This window comes from Vitis vinifera, chromosome 16 (genome assembly GCF_030704535.1).
Source record: "Vitis vinifera cultivar Pinot Noir 40024 chromosome 16, ASM3070453v1".
Lineage (NCBI taxonomy): Eukaryota > Viridiplantae > Streptophyta > Magnoliopsida > Vitales > Vitaceae > Vitis > Vitis vinifera.
In genome coordinates this window covers 20,650,983-20,672,998 of record NC_081820.1, presented here as the reverse complement: position 1 = coordinate 20,672,998, position 22,016 = coordinate 20,650,983, and the positions used below count along the sequence as shown (strand labels likewise).

At 33.8% G+C, this 22,016-nt stretch overlaps 2 protein-coding genes and 1 long non-coding RNA gene across 3 annotated transcripts; all 3 read right to left on the bottom strand.

The window, feature by feature from the left end:
* Window positions 1–827: 827 nt before the first annotated feature.
* LOC104882161 (two-component response regulator ARR14-like) lies at window positions 828–5,999 on the bottom strand. Its single transcript, XM_010664247.3, has 9 exons — window positions 5,861–5,999; window positions 4,819–4,971; window positions 3,613–4,014; window positions 3,430–3,506; window positions 2,236–3,006; window positions 1,982–2,077; window positions 1,419–1,517; window positions 963–1,037; window positions 828–878 (listed from the first exon to the last, which is right to left on the bottom strand). Exons 1-9 carry the CDS (start codon window positions 5,997–5,999, stop codon window positions 828–830), a joined length of 1,863 nt encoding a protein of 620 aa, XP_010662549.1.
* Window positions 6,000–14,745: 8,746 nt separating this feature from the next.
* LOC132252713 (uncharacterized) lies at window positions 14,746–15,282 on the bottom strand. The gene is made up of 2 exons (XR_009464480.1): window positions 15,227–15,282; window positions 14,746–15,076 (listed from the first exon to the last, which is right to left on the bottom strand). It is a non-coding gene; the product is annotated as an uncharacterized LOC132252713 (long non-coding RNA).
* A 360-nt stretch (window positions 15,283–15,642) lies between these two features.
* Window positions 15,643–19,908, bottom strand: LOC104882162 (two-component response regulator ARR1). Its single transcript, XM_059743399.1, has 5 exons — window positions 19,770–19,908; window positions 17,709–18,104; window positions 17,528–17,604; window positions 16,418–17,449; window positions 15,643–15,762 (listed from the first exon to the last, which is right to left on the bottom strand). The coding sequence occupies exons 1-5, from the start codon at window positions 19,906–19,908 to the stop codon at window positions 15,643–15,645; spliced, it is 1,764 nt and encodes a 587-aa protein (XP_059599382.1).
* Window positions 19,909–22,016: the final 2,108 nt, after the last annotated feature.

Genomic DNA, 22,016 nt, shown 5'->3' with positions numbered 1-22,016 from the left:
CTTTCCATATCTACTAGTTGAAATGGCCAAAATTTTGGCGAGATTTTCATCCTTTGTGATGAATATTTGGGTTCATTTTGAAAAAAAAAAAAGGTTTGCAAATTTCTCACCTTGATGGTATCATAGTACTAATTTAAATACTCTATATGGTATCTAAGTCTCATTTGGGGGGAGATCACCATTATATGTCTATTTCCCCAAGTTTTTAAGCCTACATGAAAGCTAAAAAGTGGGGGTGAGGGGAGGTCTTGAAGAGTATATATACATCATGGATTTATAGTGAAAGTCCTCTTTCTTATTCCCGGCAATTCGCCGAACTATGTTAAATCTGCATGTTCTTTCTTTCTCGTTTTCTTTAATTTTCACCTTGCACGGATTCCAACAATAAGTTCAGGCCTGACTAATAGCATGATAACGTAAATCATTGATCCCAGTTCTAGGATTTCAGATCCCAGCTTCTGAAGCAACAGGAGCAGCGGAAATTGAGTTAAACATTAAAAAAACACATGGATCTATAACTCTAAAGCAGACTTCTGAGACCACAAGAAGTCCCTGCAACTATCACATGTCACTAGACAAGCTTTCCCAGTAGACTTTATTACTAAAAACTGCTAGAATAAAGCACCAGTCACATGCCAAAAGTCATAAAAGTTCTCAAACAAGTCATGTCCAAATACGTAAGACTCCAAACTAAATGAACTGCAAAACCAAGGTCCAAAGTTCCAAGTAACTTTGAAAATAGCGAGAAAAAAACAAAATCTAAATCCCCCTAAGATGTAGAAGGTTTTGTCTGGATTTAGATCCTCAGAAGGTTATTGTACGTCTTCTTAATATCCATCAGGACCAAATATGGAACGCATGATATCATCAGTAGCACCCTGCAAGTAAAACCAAGAGACCAATATGAGTAAAGTTTCAAAGATAAAAAAAAAATTCTGAAATGGCTTGAAACAATGACTTGCCTGATTCCATGCTGGATTCACATTCGAATAGCCATTGTAGGGTCCATTGTCCAGGAATTCTCCACCTCCTTGTTGCTACACATCACAAGAGATGGGTTTCAACCAAATTAAATAGGAATTTAAGGTTCTGTACTAGAGTGACCTTTGGGCTCCATTTGATCATGAAAAGAATAAGTAAAAGGAAAATGCTGAAGATATATAGGTTTGAGGAAGGAATCTGTCATACTATTCAGCCAGTTTATTTTTCCTTTCCCTTATTTTTTCTGCAATCCAAACAAACCCTCCATTGTCAAATGATTTCCCAGTAGGCACTTCAATGATTTGTATGAAAATATAGTGCTCGGGCATTTATACTCAATATCCTTAAGATCTAACCATAAAAAATGACAAATAAAGCAACAGAACATCATCTATTAATAAAGAGAATGAAGCTTTAAGAAATAGTACTGGACTTGCCTGATTAGGGCATGGCCGATCAAAGGTTAGAAAATACTTATCGAACTGACTCATGCCATTGCCAAAGTTGTAGCCGCTTATACCTCCATCCCATTCTTTCTGCATACATATCAACAAATTGGATGATTCTTTTGGAAGAATTTGGAATTGTGTAGTTGTTTGGGATAATTCATAAAAATTGAAAAGGAAATCATAAGAAAGCCAGTAATGATGGAGAAAAATATATCTAAGATACCTTTTAAATATTTACATATGAACAGAAAAAGAAAAATAGAAGAATGGAGACTACAATTTGAATTATCATTACTTCATTGGTAATTTATTTTCATCCAGTGGCTTAATTAAATTTGGTAATTAAAAATCTAGACAACTTAAAAGCCACTGAAATATCATCATCCAAGTTTCTATAGAATTGTTGTGCTCTTGCAATAATCTATGAGGAGGATAACACAATAGTAGAGATATGAAGATACGCAATGCAAAGTGATTTATAAAGAGAATCAGTCAGACAAGTAAGCATTCAACATGCGAGAAATCAGTCAATTAAGTAAACGTTGACATGCCTGGTTGAAGGAAAGTAGGTTCTCAGGAGGGTTCTGTTGCACAGGATTGGGGTGGATGGTATAGCCATGGTTCTGAACTTCTTCTCCAACTTGTTGCTTCTCATCTCAAACCAATAATGGCATAAATTAGGAAACCATCAATAGTTATAAATAACAAATCAAGCATTAGTTTATGTCAGAAAGAGAATCAAATTGGAAATTAATAAAGCAAAGATGTATCTCTTGTGCAGCAAGGAAAGCAAGTAGCTCAGCACCTCATTATAGAATGGATTGTTGAGCTGGTTAAGGTAAATTTCATCAAGACCAAATTCAGTGAATTTCGGGAGAGAGACATTCCCAAGCATTGGATTATATTCCTGTTGGATGACATTAGGGAACCTTGGTGAGAGTTGGTTTGTGCTCCCAAACCCTGCTGAAGAATATGCTTCTTGAGGATAACAACCAGAGTTCAGATTCCCCCCCAATGCAAGAGCCATATTCCCATTGTCCCCATTTCTCAAGACATAACTGCCACTAAAACCATTTGATACACCATCAGCAAATCCCATTTGACCTGACCCAGCAATGGCAGTGGAGTTGTTGTTAGACATGGCATTTGAGAGAAGTTCTGATCTTCCTTGAGTTTGATATGAACTTATATCGGCACCACCGGCTAGATAGAGAGGATTAGTGTTGCCAAGAGTTTGTTGCTGGAAATAATCTTGATTGTTCATTGAATGGAATTGTCCATACCCAAGTTGAGGTATAAAGTCAGTACTTGAAGCTTGCTGATTAGGGAAAAGTGCACTGCCATGGCCCAGACCATTGGCCGGTTGGATATTCCCTAGGAATCCTGGTTGCAGGGATGATCCTACTTGTTGATGGTCCACAAACTGAGGGAACCCATGCTGGAGAGTCCGAAGGACCAATGAAGGATGCCCTGCGGCAAAGCTTGATCGGAGAGTTTTTTCAATAATGTTCTTTCCTGTGCTACTTCCATCGGAGTTGCTTGCTTCTGTTACACGCTTTAGAAAGATTCTGTATTTCTGCAGAAACCGCATCAATCCCATCAGCAAGGAGTAGAAAAGATTGGAAAGCTTCAAAAAGGTTGAACAAGAAAGCTTTTGAAGGTACAATTATATTTCTTCAAGCAATGAAACTCCAAAATTGAAAAAGTAGAATTCTTTCTTCTTTCAATATCAAGAGATTAAGTTTATACATGTCATAAAGGCAGAACGATAATTATTCCAATTTCCTACAGCCTTTGCTTTGTGAAAAGCATAACTTTTTTCGTTATGTGTTACCATATAAACAGTTATGTTCTCTCTTTCATGATCAGGTGATCTTGCACGCTAGAATATTGTTCTGCATTTTTTGGGCAAATTGGCTCATGTATTCATCAAATCCTACCATGCAAAATAGCAATTTTTCATGTAGTTTCACAGTAATCAATAATATGTCAAACAAACCTGAAGATGGCTAGCCACATTATCTCTAGTTAATCCTGGCATGTTCATGACCTCAAGAATCCTCTTGGGAACAGCCCCTGCATAGTATAAGAGTAAAAATATAACCATTAGAGATATCTATAGTAAGTACCATTTCAATCCCCTATGGCAAAGAAATATATTAATGGGCAAGAGATTTCTTACTTTCAAGGCCTATTTTTCTTATAGCTTCCAAGAACCGGTTGTGAAGTGCAGTTGTCCAGATCACTTTTGTCTTCTTGGTGGTAACAATCTCAGCTTTTTCTTTTTCATTGCCTTCATTAACCTTTATTGGTGCCTTATTTTTGGTATCTCTCTTATTCTGTTTCTCGTCATTCAATTGTGCTACAGACACTATATCAACATCAACGGATGTTTTCTGAACTAGTGATGCCCCTTGAGAACTTTTAAATTTGCAGTTGACTACAGATTTAACTTTCCTTGAGCTAACAGCATATTGCCATAAGTTCCTAAGATCATCATAGTTTACAGGTTTCACGATGTAAAATGCAGCCCCAGCCTCTAAGCCCCTTAATATGGAAGTGTCTTTGTCATCGGCAGACATCACTGAATTACAGAAAGACAAGCAAATCAGAAACAAATGGTATTAAGCCATTCTTTCTGCATATGAATATGACATGCAAGGGGTTTTATACTTCATCAATTTGCGTTTTTCTATTAGCTAGTGAGTTGATAGTAACATGGTTTAAAACAGTAAAGAAAAGAAAGAGCTATGGAATTTATACATGTGTTTCTCTTAGGTTATGTTTGGTTATCCGAAAGTAATAGGAAAAGAAAAAAATGCTAAAGAAATTAATTTCTTATATTTGGTTTTACTATAAAAAAATATAAAAGAAAATCAAATATAATTAAAATTATTAAAAAATTTATATTTTTTAAAATTATTTAATCTTTATATAAAAAGATTATATAAGTAAAAAAGAAAGTTTGAAATAATATAATTCATTAACTTTAAACTTTTTTTTTTCTTTACTTTTTTTTTTCTTCAATTTTTCCTCTCTATTTTCTTTTCTTTATACTTTCCTTCAAATTTTCTAAAAACCAAATATAGCCTTAATGTTGGACAAAGTGATGAGAAATTTGTCTAATTCTTTCATAAAAACTGCTATTGAAGGGATAACAAGTCATTTTACATAGTGAAAAAATATATTGTTAAAATGATTGTTATTTGCTAGTAGACCTGATATATAAAGAGGACTTTTATTTTGGAGAGAATTCCTATGCAATAAAGATATGAATGTTGAATCACCAATTTTCCTCATAGTTTAAGATTGCAAAATTTGGGCTCGATATACATATCATGCCGCTTAATAATGAAGAAAGAGAATTCTAGCTCAAAACAATACTCACTAACTATAGGGAGATTGAATTTTTCTTGGACTTTCTTTTGAAATTCGAATCCGTCCATCTCCGGCATGTGCACATCCGTTATAACAAGGTGGAAAAAATTCATTCTCTGTTGAAGAGTGATCAAAGCGTTCTGGGCGTTTTTGACGGTAACAACTGAAATCAATTAAAACTTAAAAAATTGATGAACAAAGCAACTGAAAACTTCTAATTAGACAATAAAATGCATACTCTAATAGCATCTCCCCATCACTAAAGAATTGAAAAGCTCTATTGAAGATCAACTGAAAAAAATTATAGGTACAAGACGGTCATCATTCAATTTATATAAACCATTCTCTTACAAACATGAGGAATATATTCAATTTCTTGTAGATTCACCCTCCCCTCACGAATGTGTCCTTGTGAATTGTTAGACATAAAGTTCACTAAACGTAGACAGTAGACAACCAAAATGGAGGATTTGATGGCTAAACTAGAAGAGAGAAATCATGGAACTTGAAGATATAGTAAATACAATAGAGAAAGCACACAGATGCAACAAAGAGAACTGCCATTAACTTCTATGTTTACTTGGAAAAACTACCAGAAATTGGTAACTGCAGTTCAAGAAATCAAAACTTCAATCCACCAAAATGGAGGATTTAATGGCCAATCTAGAAGAAATAGTAAATACAATAGAGAAAGCACACAGAAGCAACAAAGAGAACTGTCATTGGCTTCCATGTTTACTTGGAAAGACTACCAGAAATTGATCACTGCAGTTAAAGAAATCAAAACTTCAATCTACCACTACCAAAAAAAAAACAAAAAAAGGAGATGGATTAAAATTTTCTTGATCCAAACTAAGCCTATGCATGAGTCCACAACTTAACATCAATACCATGTCCTCAACTTACACTAAACATTAATGAAAAATAGAAGTGATATCGAAAAATGATTCAGGAAAAATAAACATGCATGCAAAGCCTTATTGAATCACCAATTTTAGAAGGCATTATAGAAGATTATCCAAGTAAAACCAAGCAGCACAAAATATACGCACCTTCATACTTCATTGTTTTAAGAATTCCTGCAACAATTGAGAGACATATGATATCATCGTCAACAACCATAATATTTAAGCCACCAAAAGAGGTTTTGTTCTTGAGAGACTGGTTTGAGTTATTTATCTTGCCGTCCATGCTCAAAAAGTTTTGAAACTTCAAAGAGAGATGCAATTCAGTGGATGTTGAGTCAATAATGTATGTGTAGAAGATGATGCAAAGACTGTGCTTTATAGAGAAAACAAATGGGAGAGAAAGAGAGATTAACACTGGCCCACAGATTTCTTTGATATAATGTTTTCTTCATCCCTAAAACAGGTTAAAAATCCAGTCGATAGATTCATGGCTTGCATTTGCCCACTGATTTTTCAAACCAATTAATGTGGAAATCTACAAAAAAAAATATATACATATATATTTAAAGCAATATACAAGAAAAGTAAGAGGTAGATTTAATGAGTTCTTTTTATAGAAGATTTTTTTTGATCTTCCATTCTCATCCAATCTAGTTTCTTCTGTGGGCTTTAGTTTTCAGTCTAGGAGGCATTTTATTTGTCAACTAAAATGAAATTTTCTGGCTGGTTAGTTTAAATATTTGAAAGTTAAATACATTTTAAGGTGTACTTGGTTTACTTTCAACTTGGAAAAAAAAAAAAAGCAAGGATTTTCTATTTTGAAATATATCTATTTATGGTATTTGAGTGTGCTTATTGATAAAAAATTTGAAAATTATTTAACAGTGAGAGCTTCCCAATTGAAATTGTACATAATAGAACTATTTTTGCTCATTCAATGTTCTTGTTGTAACTCTCTCAAACAATATACCTATTGGCATTGCTCATTTTCAAGCTGAAGAATATAAGTACTATACTAATTTTAAAACTTTAAAAGGTAAAAAATCGAAAATAAAAACCATTGATTTCTTAGCTAAAACACCTGAAGCATATTTACTACATTCCATTTTAAGCACATGCCTTATATTGCTTTACATTTCGGTCCAATCTCACCAGATCAGTAATCTCATGAACAATATTATTAAATAAATTTGAAATTAAATTATTAAATTTATTTTGGGTATATAATTCTTTGTATATTAATGAAACACATTAAATAGCAAAGAGCTGAAATTTTATGTTTAATTTCAATATCAAGCAATGAATAAACGTTTACCTGTCATAATAATGTAGTGTCCAATTGGACATTATCCTATGTGCATTGTACTGTCTACACTGTAGTGTTAGATACACGAAACAAAGACTCTCAACAATAACCCAAATCTCCAGGTAGTAGTTATCTTTGTTATCTAAGGCAGCTATATAAGTTACTCTTGCCATATGGTGGAACACACAAACACAATCACAGTGAGCAATTAGAGTGCTAGTGTTTGTGCAGTAGTACTCTATAAAATAGAAGTCTCTCTAAGCAAATTTAGCTCTAACCATACAAATTTTAGAGATGTTATCCTTGTCTCAAGAAACCGCCGCACAATATTGTGTCTTAGGCATATATGCTTATTTTTCCTATTAAATATTTTACTCTTAGCCTTAGCTATGATAGCTTGGCTATTGCAACACATAGACATAGATGATGTTGGTCTCATCCATAAAGACATATATGCTAAGAGGTTTCTAAGCTACTCAATCTCAGGCCTTCTCTAATGTAATAAACTCAACCTCTAGTGTATACTAGGTAATGCAAGTTTACTTGGTAGACTTTTAAGAAAATGCACCTCCTCCAAGGGTAAAAGAAATACCCACTAAAGGATTTTATCTCATCTAAATCAAAGTTCTAGTTTAAATCCTTCAAGGACATTCGGAAACTCACTATAGCACAAACCATAGTCAATAATACCTCTCAAGTACTTGAGTACTCAATGAATAGTAATTCAATAGTCCTTATTAGGATTCTAGATGTACCAACTCAATTTTCATACTAAATTGGCAATGTAAAGTTTGGTATAGTGTGTTAAGTGCATTGAGCTCTCAATGATCTAGGCATACTCAATTTGGGCAACACTATGTTCTTTATTTTTCTTCAATTGTAAGTTATGATCATAAGGAGTTGATATTGATTTACAGTCTAAGTGTTCAAACTTCTTTAAGATCCTCTCAACATAGTGTTCTTGATAAAGTTTAAGCTAATTAGGTGTTTTATTTATCTTGATTCATATAATAACCAATGTCTCCCTTAGGTCTTTCATTTCAAACTTAGGTTCTAGAAATTTCTTAGTCTTACAAATGACCTTCAGGCTAGTTCCAAGGATCAACATATCATCAACATACAAGCAAATGACAACATATGTGTCATCCTCAAATTTGTTATAAATACATTCATTAGCGTCATAAATGGAAAATCTAATAGTTACCAACACATGATTAAATTTGTTATGTCATTGTTTAGGTGCTTGTTTTAACCCAGATAGTGATTTTACTAGACTACATACCTATTGCTCTTCTTCTAGAACCACACACCCCTTAGGTTGTTACATATAACTTTCCTCTTCCAGTTCCCCATTCAAGAACGCGGTCTTGACATTCATATGGTATATCACCATATTATGAATGGAAGCTAGATTGATCGATACTCTAATTGAGGATATTCTAGTCATATAGGTAAAAGTATTAAAATAATCTACATCATTCCTTTGTTTAAACCCTTTGGCAACCAAACATGTCTTATACTTCTCTGTGGACCCATTTAACTTTAACTTCCTTTTAAAAATCCACTAACAACCTATATTCTTTCCACCAAGAGGTAAATCCACTATTTCCTATGTATGGTTACACATGATCGATTTGATTTCACTATTAATAGTCTCTTTCCAAAATGGTAAATCTGGAGAAGTTATAGCTTCTTTGTAGGATCTGGGGTCCTCAACTATTAGGAAGGTGTAGAACTCTTCTCCAAGGTTTTCTTTTTTCCTTTATCTTTTACTTTTTCTTAGTTCAATTTCAAAAGGCTCATAAACTTATTTCTAATTGTTCTCTGAATTTATTTTTTACCGCTAGGTTTCAAAGGAAAGATGTGTTTTCAAAGATGTTAGCATTCTTTGTTTCCATTATGTTTTCACTTCTACGAGACTGTTTCTTATCTAATAACCAAACACCTATATGTTGCACTATTTTCAACATACTTTATAAACATTGCATCAAAGGTTTTAGGACCTAGTTTTCATTTTTTAGGTTTAATAGAAAGCAATTTAGCCAAAACACCCCCACAATTTCAGGTAAGGGTGTTTTACCAATTTTCTTATGAGGTAATATGTTTTGAATATGAAAAATAAAGAGAATAACTTCCCTCCATAAGTTCCAAGGGTGCTTTTGAACTTACCAACATTGCATTCGTCATGTTCTTTAGGGTCAAGTTTTTTCTTTTGGTTGCTCCATTAGATTTAGGAGAATAAAAATGAGTAGTCTCATGAACGATCTTGTGATCTTAATAGAAAGAGTTAAAGAAGTTGGACTCATTTTTGTATTTGATGAAAGCATTTCTTGCTTCATCCTTGATTCTCAACAGATATACCCTTGTATACCTTGAGTAGTCATCTATGAAAGTTATATAGAACACCTCTTTCCATATCTTTTTTTAGATCTCCTAAGTCATTGTGAATTAAGCTTAGTAGTTATGATTTTTTTGTTAACTGATTTGTAAGATTTCTTTGTGATTTTAGATTCCACGCATGATTGACATATTTCATGGTTTTCTAAGGATAGTTTAGGAATTTAAATTAGATCAACCATTTTCTTTATATAGGAAAAGTTCACATGCCTAAGTATACCATGCCATAAATCTCAAGAATCAACTAAGTAGAAGAAGGTGCATTATTATTATTAACAATTTCATAAACATTCAATATAAAGAAACCATAATACAACAACCTTTCCCAACAAATGCATCATTCTTAATTAAAATGATTTTATCAGAGTCCAACAAGATCCCCGTTGTTGCCTTTCTAAGCAAAGATACTGACACTAAGTTCCAACAAATATTTGACACATAAAGGACATTACTTAGGATGAGAACTTCACCAGAGGTCAACTTAAGGTGAACTTTCCCTTTTTCAATCACCATGGGCATTCTCAAATCACCATGAACAATGTGTTCATTTTCTTCCTTCACAAGTATAGAAAGTGAATGCATTTTTTTTTTTTGTTGCCATAAATGTTCCTAGTAACTCCAAATTTTACAACCCAATCTTTCACACAGGTGACCATGCTCACCTCAGAGGAGATTGTTGCAACAATTACCTTTGTCTCTACCAGGTTTGATTTTAGCTTTGACTTCTCAAATCTCTTCTTATGGAAGCACTGAGTTGCATGATGTTTAGACTTGCTATAAACATAGCAATTACCCTCATTTTGATAGTTGGGTTTTAAACTTTGTTTGTTGTATTGGGCTTGGTCCTAGAGTTTTTCCTTCTAGACCTATTATATTTTTTGGGAATATGTTTTTGTTCTATCCCATTTGCCTTAGAAGATATTCCTTTGGCTTTCTCAGCTTTGTCCCTATTTTTATTCTATTCTTCACTTCAAATATGAATTATAACATTTTCTAGAGACATTTGTTTTTTTTTTTTTTTTTTTTTGTGTTTCATGTTATTTTTATATTCTTTATAGGAATCTAGAAGAGTGTTAATTAAATGGGTTCAAACATATTTATGTCCTTATTAACTAAGTCATTAATTAGCAAATGATAGTCTTGGATTTGAGATGATAATCATTATCCTGGGTCATTTTGAATTTTTCCAAAATTTCCTATGACATATTTCTATGTTTTTGCATCTTCCAAAAAATATTTTTTATTCATGACATCCCAAATGTCCTTAGTTAGCTTATATTGACATCAAACATCGAACAACTCATTCGAGAGTATGCTAAGGATAACATGTCTTGTTTATTTCTAATTTCCCAGGTGGGCAAATTCTTAAAATTGTCCTTCAGTTTTAGGTTGGTCAAAACATGTTCCAATTTTACAACATCAATAGCAAAGAAGACTTTTTCTTGACATCTCTTGAAGAATGTCCCATTGAAGGGATCAATCTTAGAGGTGACAAAAGGGGTGTGAACTAGGGAAGTCTCCATTAAATGATCTCCTTTAAGATTATTGATTCAAACACTTTAAGAGGTGAAATTTAAATAGAATTTAAGTAGGCCCAAAACAAAATAAACAGAGAATTGAAATGGGAATAGAGAACGAATCAGATTATGTGGTTAAGGTATGATAGAGCATTGTCCTTAAAGTATATTTTCCTCTCTCAAAGATTAACCTCAGTGCAAAATAGAACTACCTCTAAGATCTAACAGTCAAGAACCTTGCGTTAAGTGGTCTCCGTTGGTGAGGTAAAGTACAACTCGAAAAACTTATGAGAATTTGAAGTTTCTCTAAAATGAGGAAAGACTCCAAAAAATTAGGAAAAGCAATTCTATTGATGCAAGCTGGGATGCAGCGGGAGCAAAACTTAGCTGTAATGTGTATAGCTGCAATAGTAGAACCCAACTGCAAGGTGTAAGGCTACAACAACAGAACTTAACGAATTATGCAGATGGTTGCAACAATAGAACTCGAATGCAATGTGTATGGCTATTGTGAGTGTTTAGCTAGGTTGGCAATTCCGAACAAAATTCCTAAGTGTCCCCTAACTCGGCTTTCAAATTCCTCTTCGGACCACTTGACTTTGAAGACTAAGACTTTGCTAAGAGGCCGAGGTATGTAGTCGAGCATGTGGTGATTGAATGTGAATCAACCCGGTTTTTAATCTTTAAATGTTTTAGAAAGTTGGGAAAAATGGTTTTTGGTGCAATACTTTTATTCCCTTGTTTCTGGATCGATCCAGGTGTAGGGGTGGATCGATCCAACTATTTTTTTTTTAGATCAAATCTCAGCCATTAGATTAAGGGCTTCTCTTTACTCTTTAAAAAGCAATCTTTTCTCATTTTTCTGGTGAGGGACTGTAGAAAACATGAAGAGAGAAACCACTCCATGTGTTCTTCATTTTCTTATCTTGTTTTCCTAATTTGGGGTTTTTGATTGCAAAAAAATCCACTTCTTTTAATGTTTTCCAAAGAAGTTTTTAATGGATTTTCTTGAGCAATAAATGGGTTGATTCATTCCTTCATTCATATCTTAATCTCTCATTCTATTTGGGTTTGTGCAAAAACCCATTTTCTTCTTGTGTGGATGCAAGAAGAGGCCGAGATTGAACTTGGTGCGGACTCCAAGTGTGCTCCACAAGATGAAGGTGAGAAGCTGAAAGTGAAGGTACTAGTCAAGTGGTTCGGGAAGGATTGGTTGGCTTGAGCTAGGTAAAACCTTGTACTCGGTTTTTATTCTTCATAGTGGAGTTTTTCAATCGATGGTAGGCCTGTGGTTTTTTATCTCTTCGGAGGTTTTCCACGTTAAAATCTAGTGTTAATTGTCTTTTTCTCTTACTCTACACTTTGATTTAATTTCTGTTTTTTATATCATTGATTACTTGGGTATACATGTTGAATGGAAGAAATATGAGGTGATATAAGTGTGATAATCTATGGAATATCCTTAATAATTTTTCTGCTCATTTTGGTTAATGATATCATGAAGTGAGTTGATGTGAGTTGAAGAGATAATTGTTCTTTTGATTTATTTTTTATGATTGTTGAAGCATTTGCATGTGGTTTGCATTTATAAATTGTTGGGAGAGTGTTGTTGCATACATTCTTGCTTGTGGATGTTATGCGTTGTTGAATAGTTGTTGGAAGAGAAAGTTCTTGACATTGAGAAAGTCTAAGATTAGGTAATCTTTGTTGGGAGATTTTTTAAATTGCTCTACAACACCTATTCACCCCTCCTCTAGTTGTAGTCCATTATTGAGATTCACATTTTCAGTTATAACAACCTGTGAAGCAGAGAGTTGGTTGTAGCATTGCTGGTGGTGGAATGGACTACTACTAAAGAGTTATTGAGATTGTAGGAAGCGGGGAAGAAGGTATGTTTGGGGGATTAGGAGCAGGGACAGTGCATAGGATGGAAACAATTGATGGAGCTTAGGAAAACAATGAATGGAGCCTAGTAAAACTGCCAAAAAGCAGAGTAGTGATAGTCTTGCCAAAGAGAAGTGAATAACTAGAGAGTAGTCATGAATGAGAGACTCTAAGATGGCAGTCTATTTAACAAGTTTCGGCTTATTCATTCAAACTCCTCCGATCTGTTCTCAAATCCACAAAGGTCTTTAACCGAGAAGACTTAGCCGAAGATTTTCCAACTAAGAATGATCAAGTTAAGGAAAATAAAATAAAATAAAATTAGGGGATCTCCTTCACATTATGCACACAGACAACATGCATAAAGGTTTCCCAAATTGTGCCACTTGAAATCCTACCGGAATGGACTTGAACCTCATAAGTGCACAAGACTACCACTTCCATGTCCACAAGCCCAAGAGGCTAAGGAAGTGAGAAACTATATAAGGACAAAAAGACTTCAATTCAAGTTTCCTATGTGAGATTGACACCTTTTAGCTTTTACACCCAACTCACACGTACACTCTTCCTACTTTTTTTATGTAATCTTCCAATTTCAAGTCCTTCTTCCTAAGAGTGTTAAGTCTTCTAGTCGAGACTCTTATTCTTGTATAGGTGTGAGCGGTTGCTCTTGGATAATGAGCTGAATTTCCCAAGTGATTTTTCCCCAACAATCATGCTCAAAATGTCTTTGGTAATCATCTAGTTATCCATCTTGTTTGGCCAAATGTGAAACTAAGGACTTCTAATCTTCTTTCCCTCTTCATCTTTTACCTCCATTGGTGATTTCTCATCATCTTTGATATGTTGTTCAATAACAAGGCTTCTGATAAGTGGGATAATATGACAAGGCCAACACATCAGTGGAATGATTGGTTGGAGAGTTTTGGTTCAATGTTTTGAACTGCCATTGTAAGAAGCTTTGATACTGTGAAACCTTTTAACAAATAATTTTTTGAATAAAATGGCTCAAGAGTGTCATTATTTGTCAGGAAGTTATAATATCTATATATATTAAAAAAATAAATAAGCAAAAAGTGTGAGTCAACTTTACAATTGACCTATTCCAAATATAGAAACAAAAATGTGATAGCCATAATATAGGGGATTTATTTTAAACAAAGTGTTTGACCTTGGATAATTTAGTGTTAGTTTTGGCATGAAATCAATTTTGGATATTTTAGTATCCATTTGGATGTACTTAATTTTTTCAGTTTTTAAAAAGAGAAAATAACATAAGAACCCATTGTAGATTTTTACTTTCTCAAATTTGAAAATCTTTGAAAATAATTTTTGAGGATATATGATGACTCTATACATTTTGCATAAAAGTTTTTGCATTTTGTATAGAAGTTTCTACCTTTAAAATCAAGAAGCATATCCAAAAGAATTAGCCTTGGCTTCTTGATTTTGGCATAAAATCAATTCCAGTATTCTAGTTGTTGGAATACCACAAGCTAAGCCCATGCATTGGACCAGATTGGCTTCAAGAGAGTCATGAGATTCTGTTGCCATCTTTACACATGTGGTTGAGTTTCTTTCCTTAACAACAAGCATAATATAAACCTTAATTTCCTGATCAGGTACCAGCAGTCAATGAAATTATATGTCCAAGCATAATATAAACCTTAATTTCTTGATCAGGTACCAGCAGTCAATGAAACTATATGTCCAAACCAGACCTAATTCACACACACAATTAGGGTTTACAAGCATATCATAAGGCCTAATTTCCTCAAGAAATCAGATGCAGTGTTAATATTCATTCATACGAGACTAACTGCATAACAATATAAATCCTTGGTCCTGGTTCCAGGATTTTAAACCCCAGCTTCTGTAGTAACTGGAACAGCAAAAATTGGGTTGAGCATTCAAAAACACATTAAAAAAAAAAAAAAAGGCAGACTCTTCTGAGAGCAATAGAGCCCCAGGAGACGTTATTTAAAAACTGATCTATACAGTACTAGTTACAAACTAGAAGCTAGTGAAGTACTCATAAAAGTTCACCCACAAGTCACGTTCAAATCAAGACTCCAAATCAAAACAAACTGCGAAGACTAGGTTTAAAGTTCTAAGTGAATTAACAAAATCCAAAACCCAAATCTGACCAAGATGTAGAAGTTTTGATGGATGGATTTAGATGCTTGGAAGGTTGCTGCCTCCTTAATACATGCCAGATGGACCAAACACCAAATCCACGACGTCATCACTAACACCCTGCAAGATAAACCAAGATACCAAAAGTCTGTAAGGGAAGTTTTCAAGGACAGAAAATTTCTGAAATGGGGCCATTAAATCATTATTTATACTACTACAAAGAGAATGAAGTTTGAAGTGATGGCTTGCCGGATTCCATGTTGGGTTTACCTCCAGATAGCCATTGTAGGCTCCATGCTCCACCACTTCTCCACTGCCTTGTTTCTACACATCACAATGGATGGATTTCAGTTAAACTAAAAAGGAAGTTAAGAGTGTGCACTAGAGCAACTTTTAGGCTCCATTTGATCATGAAAAGAATGAGTATAGTGAAAAGAAAATTATAAAAATAGCTTGAGGAGGGAATCCATCTTTAAGTAAAGTTCAGCCATTTTTCATCATTTCCTTTTTCTTTCTGCAATTCAAACAAAAACTCTCTTGGAAAAATAACTTCCCAGTGGTAAAGTTCAATTACTCTTATGAAATATAGGGCTTGGGCATGTTTAATCAGTATCCTTAAGAATTTAAGAAGAAAAAAGGACAAATGAAGCAGAGGAACATTATTTAGTAACAAAGGGAATAGAACTTTATGCAAGCAATTGACTTGCCTGATTAGGGTATGGTGGATCAAAGATTGGAAAATAGTCATCCAACTGATTCATGCCACTGTCATAATCGTAACTTATTATACCTCCATCAAATTGTCTCTGCATAGATATCAACAAATTGGAAGTTTTTCCAGAACGATTTGGAACTGTGCAGTTGTTTGGGACTATACTAATAAAAGTAGGCAGAAGATGAGAAAATAAAAATTAATGGAGAAAAATATATGGAAACTAGGTTTTCATTACTCTATAGATAAATTATTTTCACATTGAGTTGATTAAATTTGGTAAAAATCAAGACAAGTTACAAGCTATTGAATTATCATTAAAATAAAAAATTTGGCATGTATTTGAAACTGCAACTTCTAAAAATCCTCCAAGTTTCTTTAGAATTGTTGTGCTCATTTTATCCAATAATATATGGGAAAAAGTAAAACAATAGAGATACGTAATGAAAAGTAGTTTACAAACAGACTTGGTCAGTGAACTAAGCATATGACATGCCTCGTTGGAGGACTGTTGGTTTCCAGGAGGGTTATATTCCACAGGATTGGATTTGATAGTATACCCATGGTTATGAACTTCTTCCCTAATTTGTTGCTTCATATATCAAATCCAATGGCATAAAAGAAGGAAACTAGTCAATATTTATAAACAACCAACCTAGCACTACTTTATGTATGAAAAAGAATCAAATTGGAATAAAGAATATATATCCTGTGCAGCCAAGAAAGTAATTAATCAGTTTCAATAGTACCTCATTATAGGATGGATTTTTAGGCTGGTTCTGCCCGAAAATTTCATCAAGATCATTTTCCGCAAATTGTGAGATAGAAGTGTTCTCCATAGGAGCAGTATTATTCCTCAGTTGATCAAGCAAATAGCTATTGTCCTCCCCTCCTTCCCCTAGATTGTTCTGTTGTGGCAGCAGCATTGGATTATTTTCTTGTTGGATGACATTGGAGAACCTAGGTGGGATTTGGTTTGTGCCCCCAAACCCTGCGGAAGAACATGCTCCTTCAGCATAATAACCAGAATTCACATTTCTCAATGATGCATGTGTAATACCATTGTTTCCATCGAACAAGCCGTAACCGCCATTGAAACCATTCAATATCCCACCACCAGCAAATCCTATTTGACCAGAACCAGCAATATTTAGTGTCATATCAGAATTGTTGACACCATTGTTCTGGATTCCATGAATGTTGTTGGGATCAGAAACTCCAAAGGCAGTGAAAGTGTTGTTAGACATGGCATTTGGGACAAGTTCTGATCTTGCTTGAGTTTTCTGTTGGTACATTTGCATTGGATTTGTAGCATTCATACCTGCACCGTTGGCTTGATAGAGAGCCTTAGTGTTGCCAAAAGTTGGTTGCTGGAGATAAGCGTGTTTGTTCATTGAATGGGCTTGTCCATATCCAAGTTGAGGTATAGGGTTACCACTTGAAGCTTGCTGATTGGGGAAAATTGTGCTGCTAAGGCTTGAAGCATTAGCAATTGGGAGGTTGCCGAGGAATCTTGGTTGCAACTGGGATGCTCCTACTTGTTGATGGTCCAGAAACTGTGGGAAACCTCGCTGGAGAGCATTAACCATTAATGAAGGATGCCCTGTGGCAAAGCTTGATCTGAGAGTTCTCTCTGAAATGTTCTTTCCAGTGATAGTTCCAGAGCTGCTTGTTTCCATTACACGCTTCAGAAAAATTCTATATTTCTGAAAAAGTGGCATAAATGCCATCATTAAGGAGTAGAAATGATTGGAAGGCATCAAACAAATTGAACAACAAAGCTTTTTCAGATACACAATTCGGATTCTTCAAGCAATAAAGCTCCAACATGGAAAATGAAAAAGCATATAGAATCAAACCTGCAGATGGCTAGCCACATTTTCTCTAGTTAATCCTGGCACATTCATTATCTCAAGAATCCTCTTTGGAACAGCCCCTGAATAATATGACAGTAAAAGTATATAATATTATGGATATAATTTGTAGGTACCATTTCAATCCTAGGGCAAAGGAATGTCCAATTGGAAAGGGCTTTCTTACTTTCAAGGCCTATTTTTCTTGCAGCTTCCAAGAACCGGTTATGAAGTGCAGATGTCCAGATCACCTTTGCCTTCTTGGGGGCAACAGTCTCAGATTTTTCTTTTCCATTGCCTTCATTAGCCTTTTTCAATGTCTTTCTCTTGGAATCTCTCTTATTATGCTTCTCTTCATTCATCAATGACTCTACTTCATTATTGGATGTTTTCTCAAGTTGTGATGCCCCTTGAGTCCTTTCAATTTCCTGCATGACAATATGGGATTTACCTTTCTTTGGGCCAACAGCATATTGCCATAAGTTCTTAAGGTCATCATAGTTTACAGGCTTCACAATGTAAAATGCAGCTCCAGCTTCTAAACCCCTTAACATGGAACTTTCTTTATCATCTGCAGACATCACTGCATTGGAAAGACAAGCAAATCAGAACACACTGCAGTGCAAGAAGGTTTAGGGTTTGATAAAACTCAAAATTAAGTATTGAAGACTTTACTACTGAATGAAAGAGGACTTTCATTTAGGATAAGAATTCTTTGCCACAGATGAGGAAATTAAGACAAATGAAGAAAAGAGATTTCTCGCTCAAAGCAATACTTACTAACTACAGGGAGGTGAAATTCTTCATGGACTAGCCTTTGAAACTCAAATCCGTCCATCTCAGGCATGTGCACATCCGTTACAATAAGGTGAAAAAAATTACTTCTTGTTCGAAGAGTAGTCAAAGCATCCTGGGCACTATTAACAGTCACGACTGAAATGGACAAAGGCAAATTAATTACCTTGAAATAATTAAAACATTGATGAACAAAGCAACTAAAAACCTCTTACAAGAGAATAAAAGGCATACCCTAATAGCATTTCCCAACACTAAGAATCGGAAAGCTCAATTGTAGATCAAGTGGAGAAAAATATAGGTACTAGATATATAGTAATCATGTTGGAAAGTATCCCAAATTCTTATTCAGTATAAATTCCTTTTTATAAATAATATTGTATAAAATATTTTTTATATTAGCATGTAATTGTTATATTAGAATTCCCTATAGAATAAGAAAAATGATTTACAATGTTTGTATAAATATTTTAGGTCATAAGAATAAAAAGTAATGAGATAAATATGAGCTTGCAAAGATCATGCAAGGGAGATAAAGATGTAAGGAAGAATGGAAGACATTCAGTGAAGTGAAGGGGTTCATGGTTCCAGGTTTAGATAAAAAAAATAGTTATATCTAGTTTGTCTTCTATGATGTTTTCTATTGTATAATGAAATGATTTTCTCTCATTCATAGATATATATATATATATATATAGGCATAATTAGCTAAACCGTGCCAAAACCTTATATACATTTATGTAGATTATTTTATCTTTTCATTCTTGAACTAACATTATTTCTATTAGAGCTTCCATTGACACAACAATACAAATGATAGAAATCATTCTATGAAAAATATTTCATTTCTTCTAAATGCATTCTGCCCCATTATGTATCCATATCTTATATATGACCTTAATAAAATTGTAAAATAGACCAATAAACTATTAAAAAGCTATTCTATATAAAGTTTTTCTTGGAGGATTTGATAGCTAAACTAGCGATCCTCTCATTAATTATCAGAGTTGAAAAAAAAATTGCATAAAATCACATCTTATTCCACATATTGATTAAGCTTGCATTGTTAGGATATAATGGAGAAATTGTAAAAATGGATTATAAAATAAATTCAAGAGAGAAAGCACACATATCAACAAAGGAAATTGATATTAGCATCGATTTTTCTTTGAAAAATTACTTGAAATTGGTCAGTGCTACAATTAGAAGAAAATTAAAACTTTGATTAATCGGCATAAGAAACAAACAAAATTTTCTAGACCCAAAATAACCCTAAGCATGAGTTAACTTAGGATGAATATCATTTCTTTATCCTCTACAATGATAATAAAAAAAAAAAAAAAATTGAAGGGATCACCAAAAGTGAGTTTATAAAAAATAAACATACATGCATTATTGAATCACCAAATAAAAGTGCTATTATAAAATCAAGCATAAAATCTCCATTAGATACCTTCATATTTCCATGTCTTAAGAATTCCTGCTACAATTGAGAGACATATAACATCATCATCCACAACCATAATATGTAAGCCAACATGAGAGGTTTTGATCTCGAGAGACTGGCTTGAGGTGTTTATCTCACTATCCATGTTCAAAGAGTTTTCAAAATGCAATGAGGTGGATGTTGAGTCAATCAGGAATATGTACAAGATGATGCAAAGAGAGATAAATGAGAGGCCAACGGGAAGAAAGAGACACTTTATAAGTGCCCATGTATTTCTTTGAGATAATCTTTTTCTTCATCCCTAAAATAAGTTAAAAATCTAACAATAGATACAGGGCTTCCATTCAGCCATTGAATTTCATACCAATTAATGTGGAAAATCTAAAAATAATCTACACTTAAAGCAATATATAAGAAAAATAAGAAGAATATCCAACAAGTTTCTTTTTTGGAAAAGATTTTCTATGATCTTTCATTCTCATCCAATTTAATGTCTTCTATAATTTTCAATTTCGGAGTCATTATATTTGTTCAGATAAAACAAAAAATTTCTAACTTGTTGGTTTTTTAAGTATTTAAAGTTAAATATATTTTAATTTGTATTTGGTTCTTAATTTTAACTTGGAAAAAATAAGGATTTCCTATTAGGAACAGTTAAACGCGCCTAAAATTTTTCTTTTATACTTGTTTTTTTTTAAAAAAAAAGGAAAATTAGACCATTTGGTAATGTTTTTTAAAAATTGTTTTCAAAATAGAGAAAAAAATAGTTTTTTAAAATAAAGGTGTTTGAGGGGATGTTTTAAAAGCGAAAGAATAAAGTCGAAGCCAACTACGTGCTTACAAGCACTTAACTAAACTATTGAAAGTATAGGAACAAAGCCAAATAGCCTGAGCCTCGATCCCATTGCTTAAAAGCAAATCCAAAATGGCGCAAACAAGATAAAAGCTCAAAATCTGATAAAGGCCAAAGGCTAAAACGGATAAACGAACATTTAATATGTATATAAGGCTAAAACAGATAAGCAAATATGTAGCATGTATTTGATTGTTCAACCAACCACAAAGTGTTTCTTCATGAAATAGATTGAGTTATGAGGAAATCCATCTGTTTATAGGGCCTCGCCGTCTGAAAGTTGAATATCAACAAAGTCGGGAATTTGGGAGCAAACCCAGAACTCTTGTTCAAACAATTCATCCATAAGATGGTTCATTCTAGAACGCCTAGATTAAGAAGCCCTCACTCTACTCCATTGAGACCTATCACTTGTTGAAGCAACACCCTTTCTATCCAAGTAGACAAATTGAACGAAGGTCGACTAGACACCTGCATGGGGAAGCACAAATGGATTAACCAAACATCCCCTAGACTGAGACATAGAAGGCATCAACCCGATATCATATTGCTGCTAAGGAAGTTTGACCCCTTGGACCACTTAAAGGCTTATGCAAAGTATTGTCAACTCAAAGTCGTTTATAAAGTTATTAATTAGCCAAAATCCATGCTTTGGCTATCAAAAACCCTCACAAATCAAGCAAAATGCCCTCACGTACAAATCACAACTCAAGCAAAAATATGCAGAAACCCTAACACAATGCTAATAAAAGCAGGAAGTTTTCAAATAAAAGAAGAAAAAACCTAATTTGGCATAACAAAGCAGAGGTATTCCAACACTAATGGTGAACAGTAGCACTGACAGTGAACCTGTGGCAATATTGACAATGAAAATAATAACAATAGAGTCCCCAAATGCAACCATAAGAAGAAACCTAATCTAAGAACAAGAGACTAAAGTTAAAATGGTCAAAATGGCATTTAAATAGGTTGAAAAACGGGCTCAATGATTGAGGCATTTGAAAAGACATGCTCCTTTGGCGCTAAAACAAAAATTTGTAAACTTTTCCAACAAGCAAGTTGACAGTAAATTCTCTCCAACCACTCATCTAGTTCGTAGACGGATATCACTAAGAGAATTGAGGGGCATTGTGGAACCCCGCATCCGTCCAAGCATAAATCAATTTCTCGTGCATGTATCAAACAAACAAAGGGCTATTCGAGTAGCATATATATTTGTTATGCAAGTAATAAATGTACTGAATGATTGCATCAGGAGTAATCATAAACATAAACGCCTAACTTCAAGCCCAAAAACCATTATTCATAAGGTCAATTATTGGCATTTAAAGCATTAAAGAGGCACATAAAATGTTATAACTCTGTCATAATAAAAGACTACCAGACATCAAATTCAAGTA

Coding starts and splice junctions, on each gene's coding strand:
- LOC104882161 (XM_010664247.3), bottom strand. CDS start 5,999: ATGGACGGCAAGATAAATAACTCAAACCAGTCTCTCAAGAACAAAACC. Junction 3,007..3,429: donor ATGTGGCTAGCCATCTTCAG/GTTTGTTTGACA, acceptor CGGTTTCTGCAG/AAATACAGAATCTTTCTAAA. Junction 879..962: donor TGAATCCAGCATGGAATCAG/GCAAGTCATTGT, acceptor TTTTACTTGCAG/GGTGCTACTGATGATATCAT.
- LOC104882162 (XM_059743399.1), bottom strand. CDS start 19,908: ATGGATAGTGAGATAAACACCTCAAGCCAGTCTCTCGAGATCAAAACC. Junction 18,105..19,769: donor TAAGACATGGAAATATGAAG/GTATCTAATGGA, acceptor TTTCCAATGCAG/TGATGTCTGCAGATGATAAA. Junction 17,605..17,708: donor AAGAAAAATAGGCCTTGAAA/GTAAGAAAGCCC, acceptor CATATTATTCAG/GGGCTGTTCCAAAGAGGATT.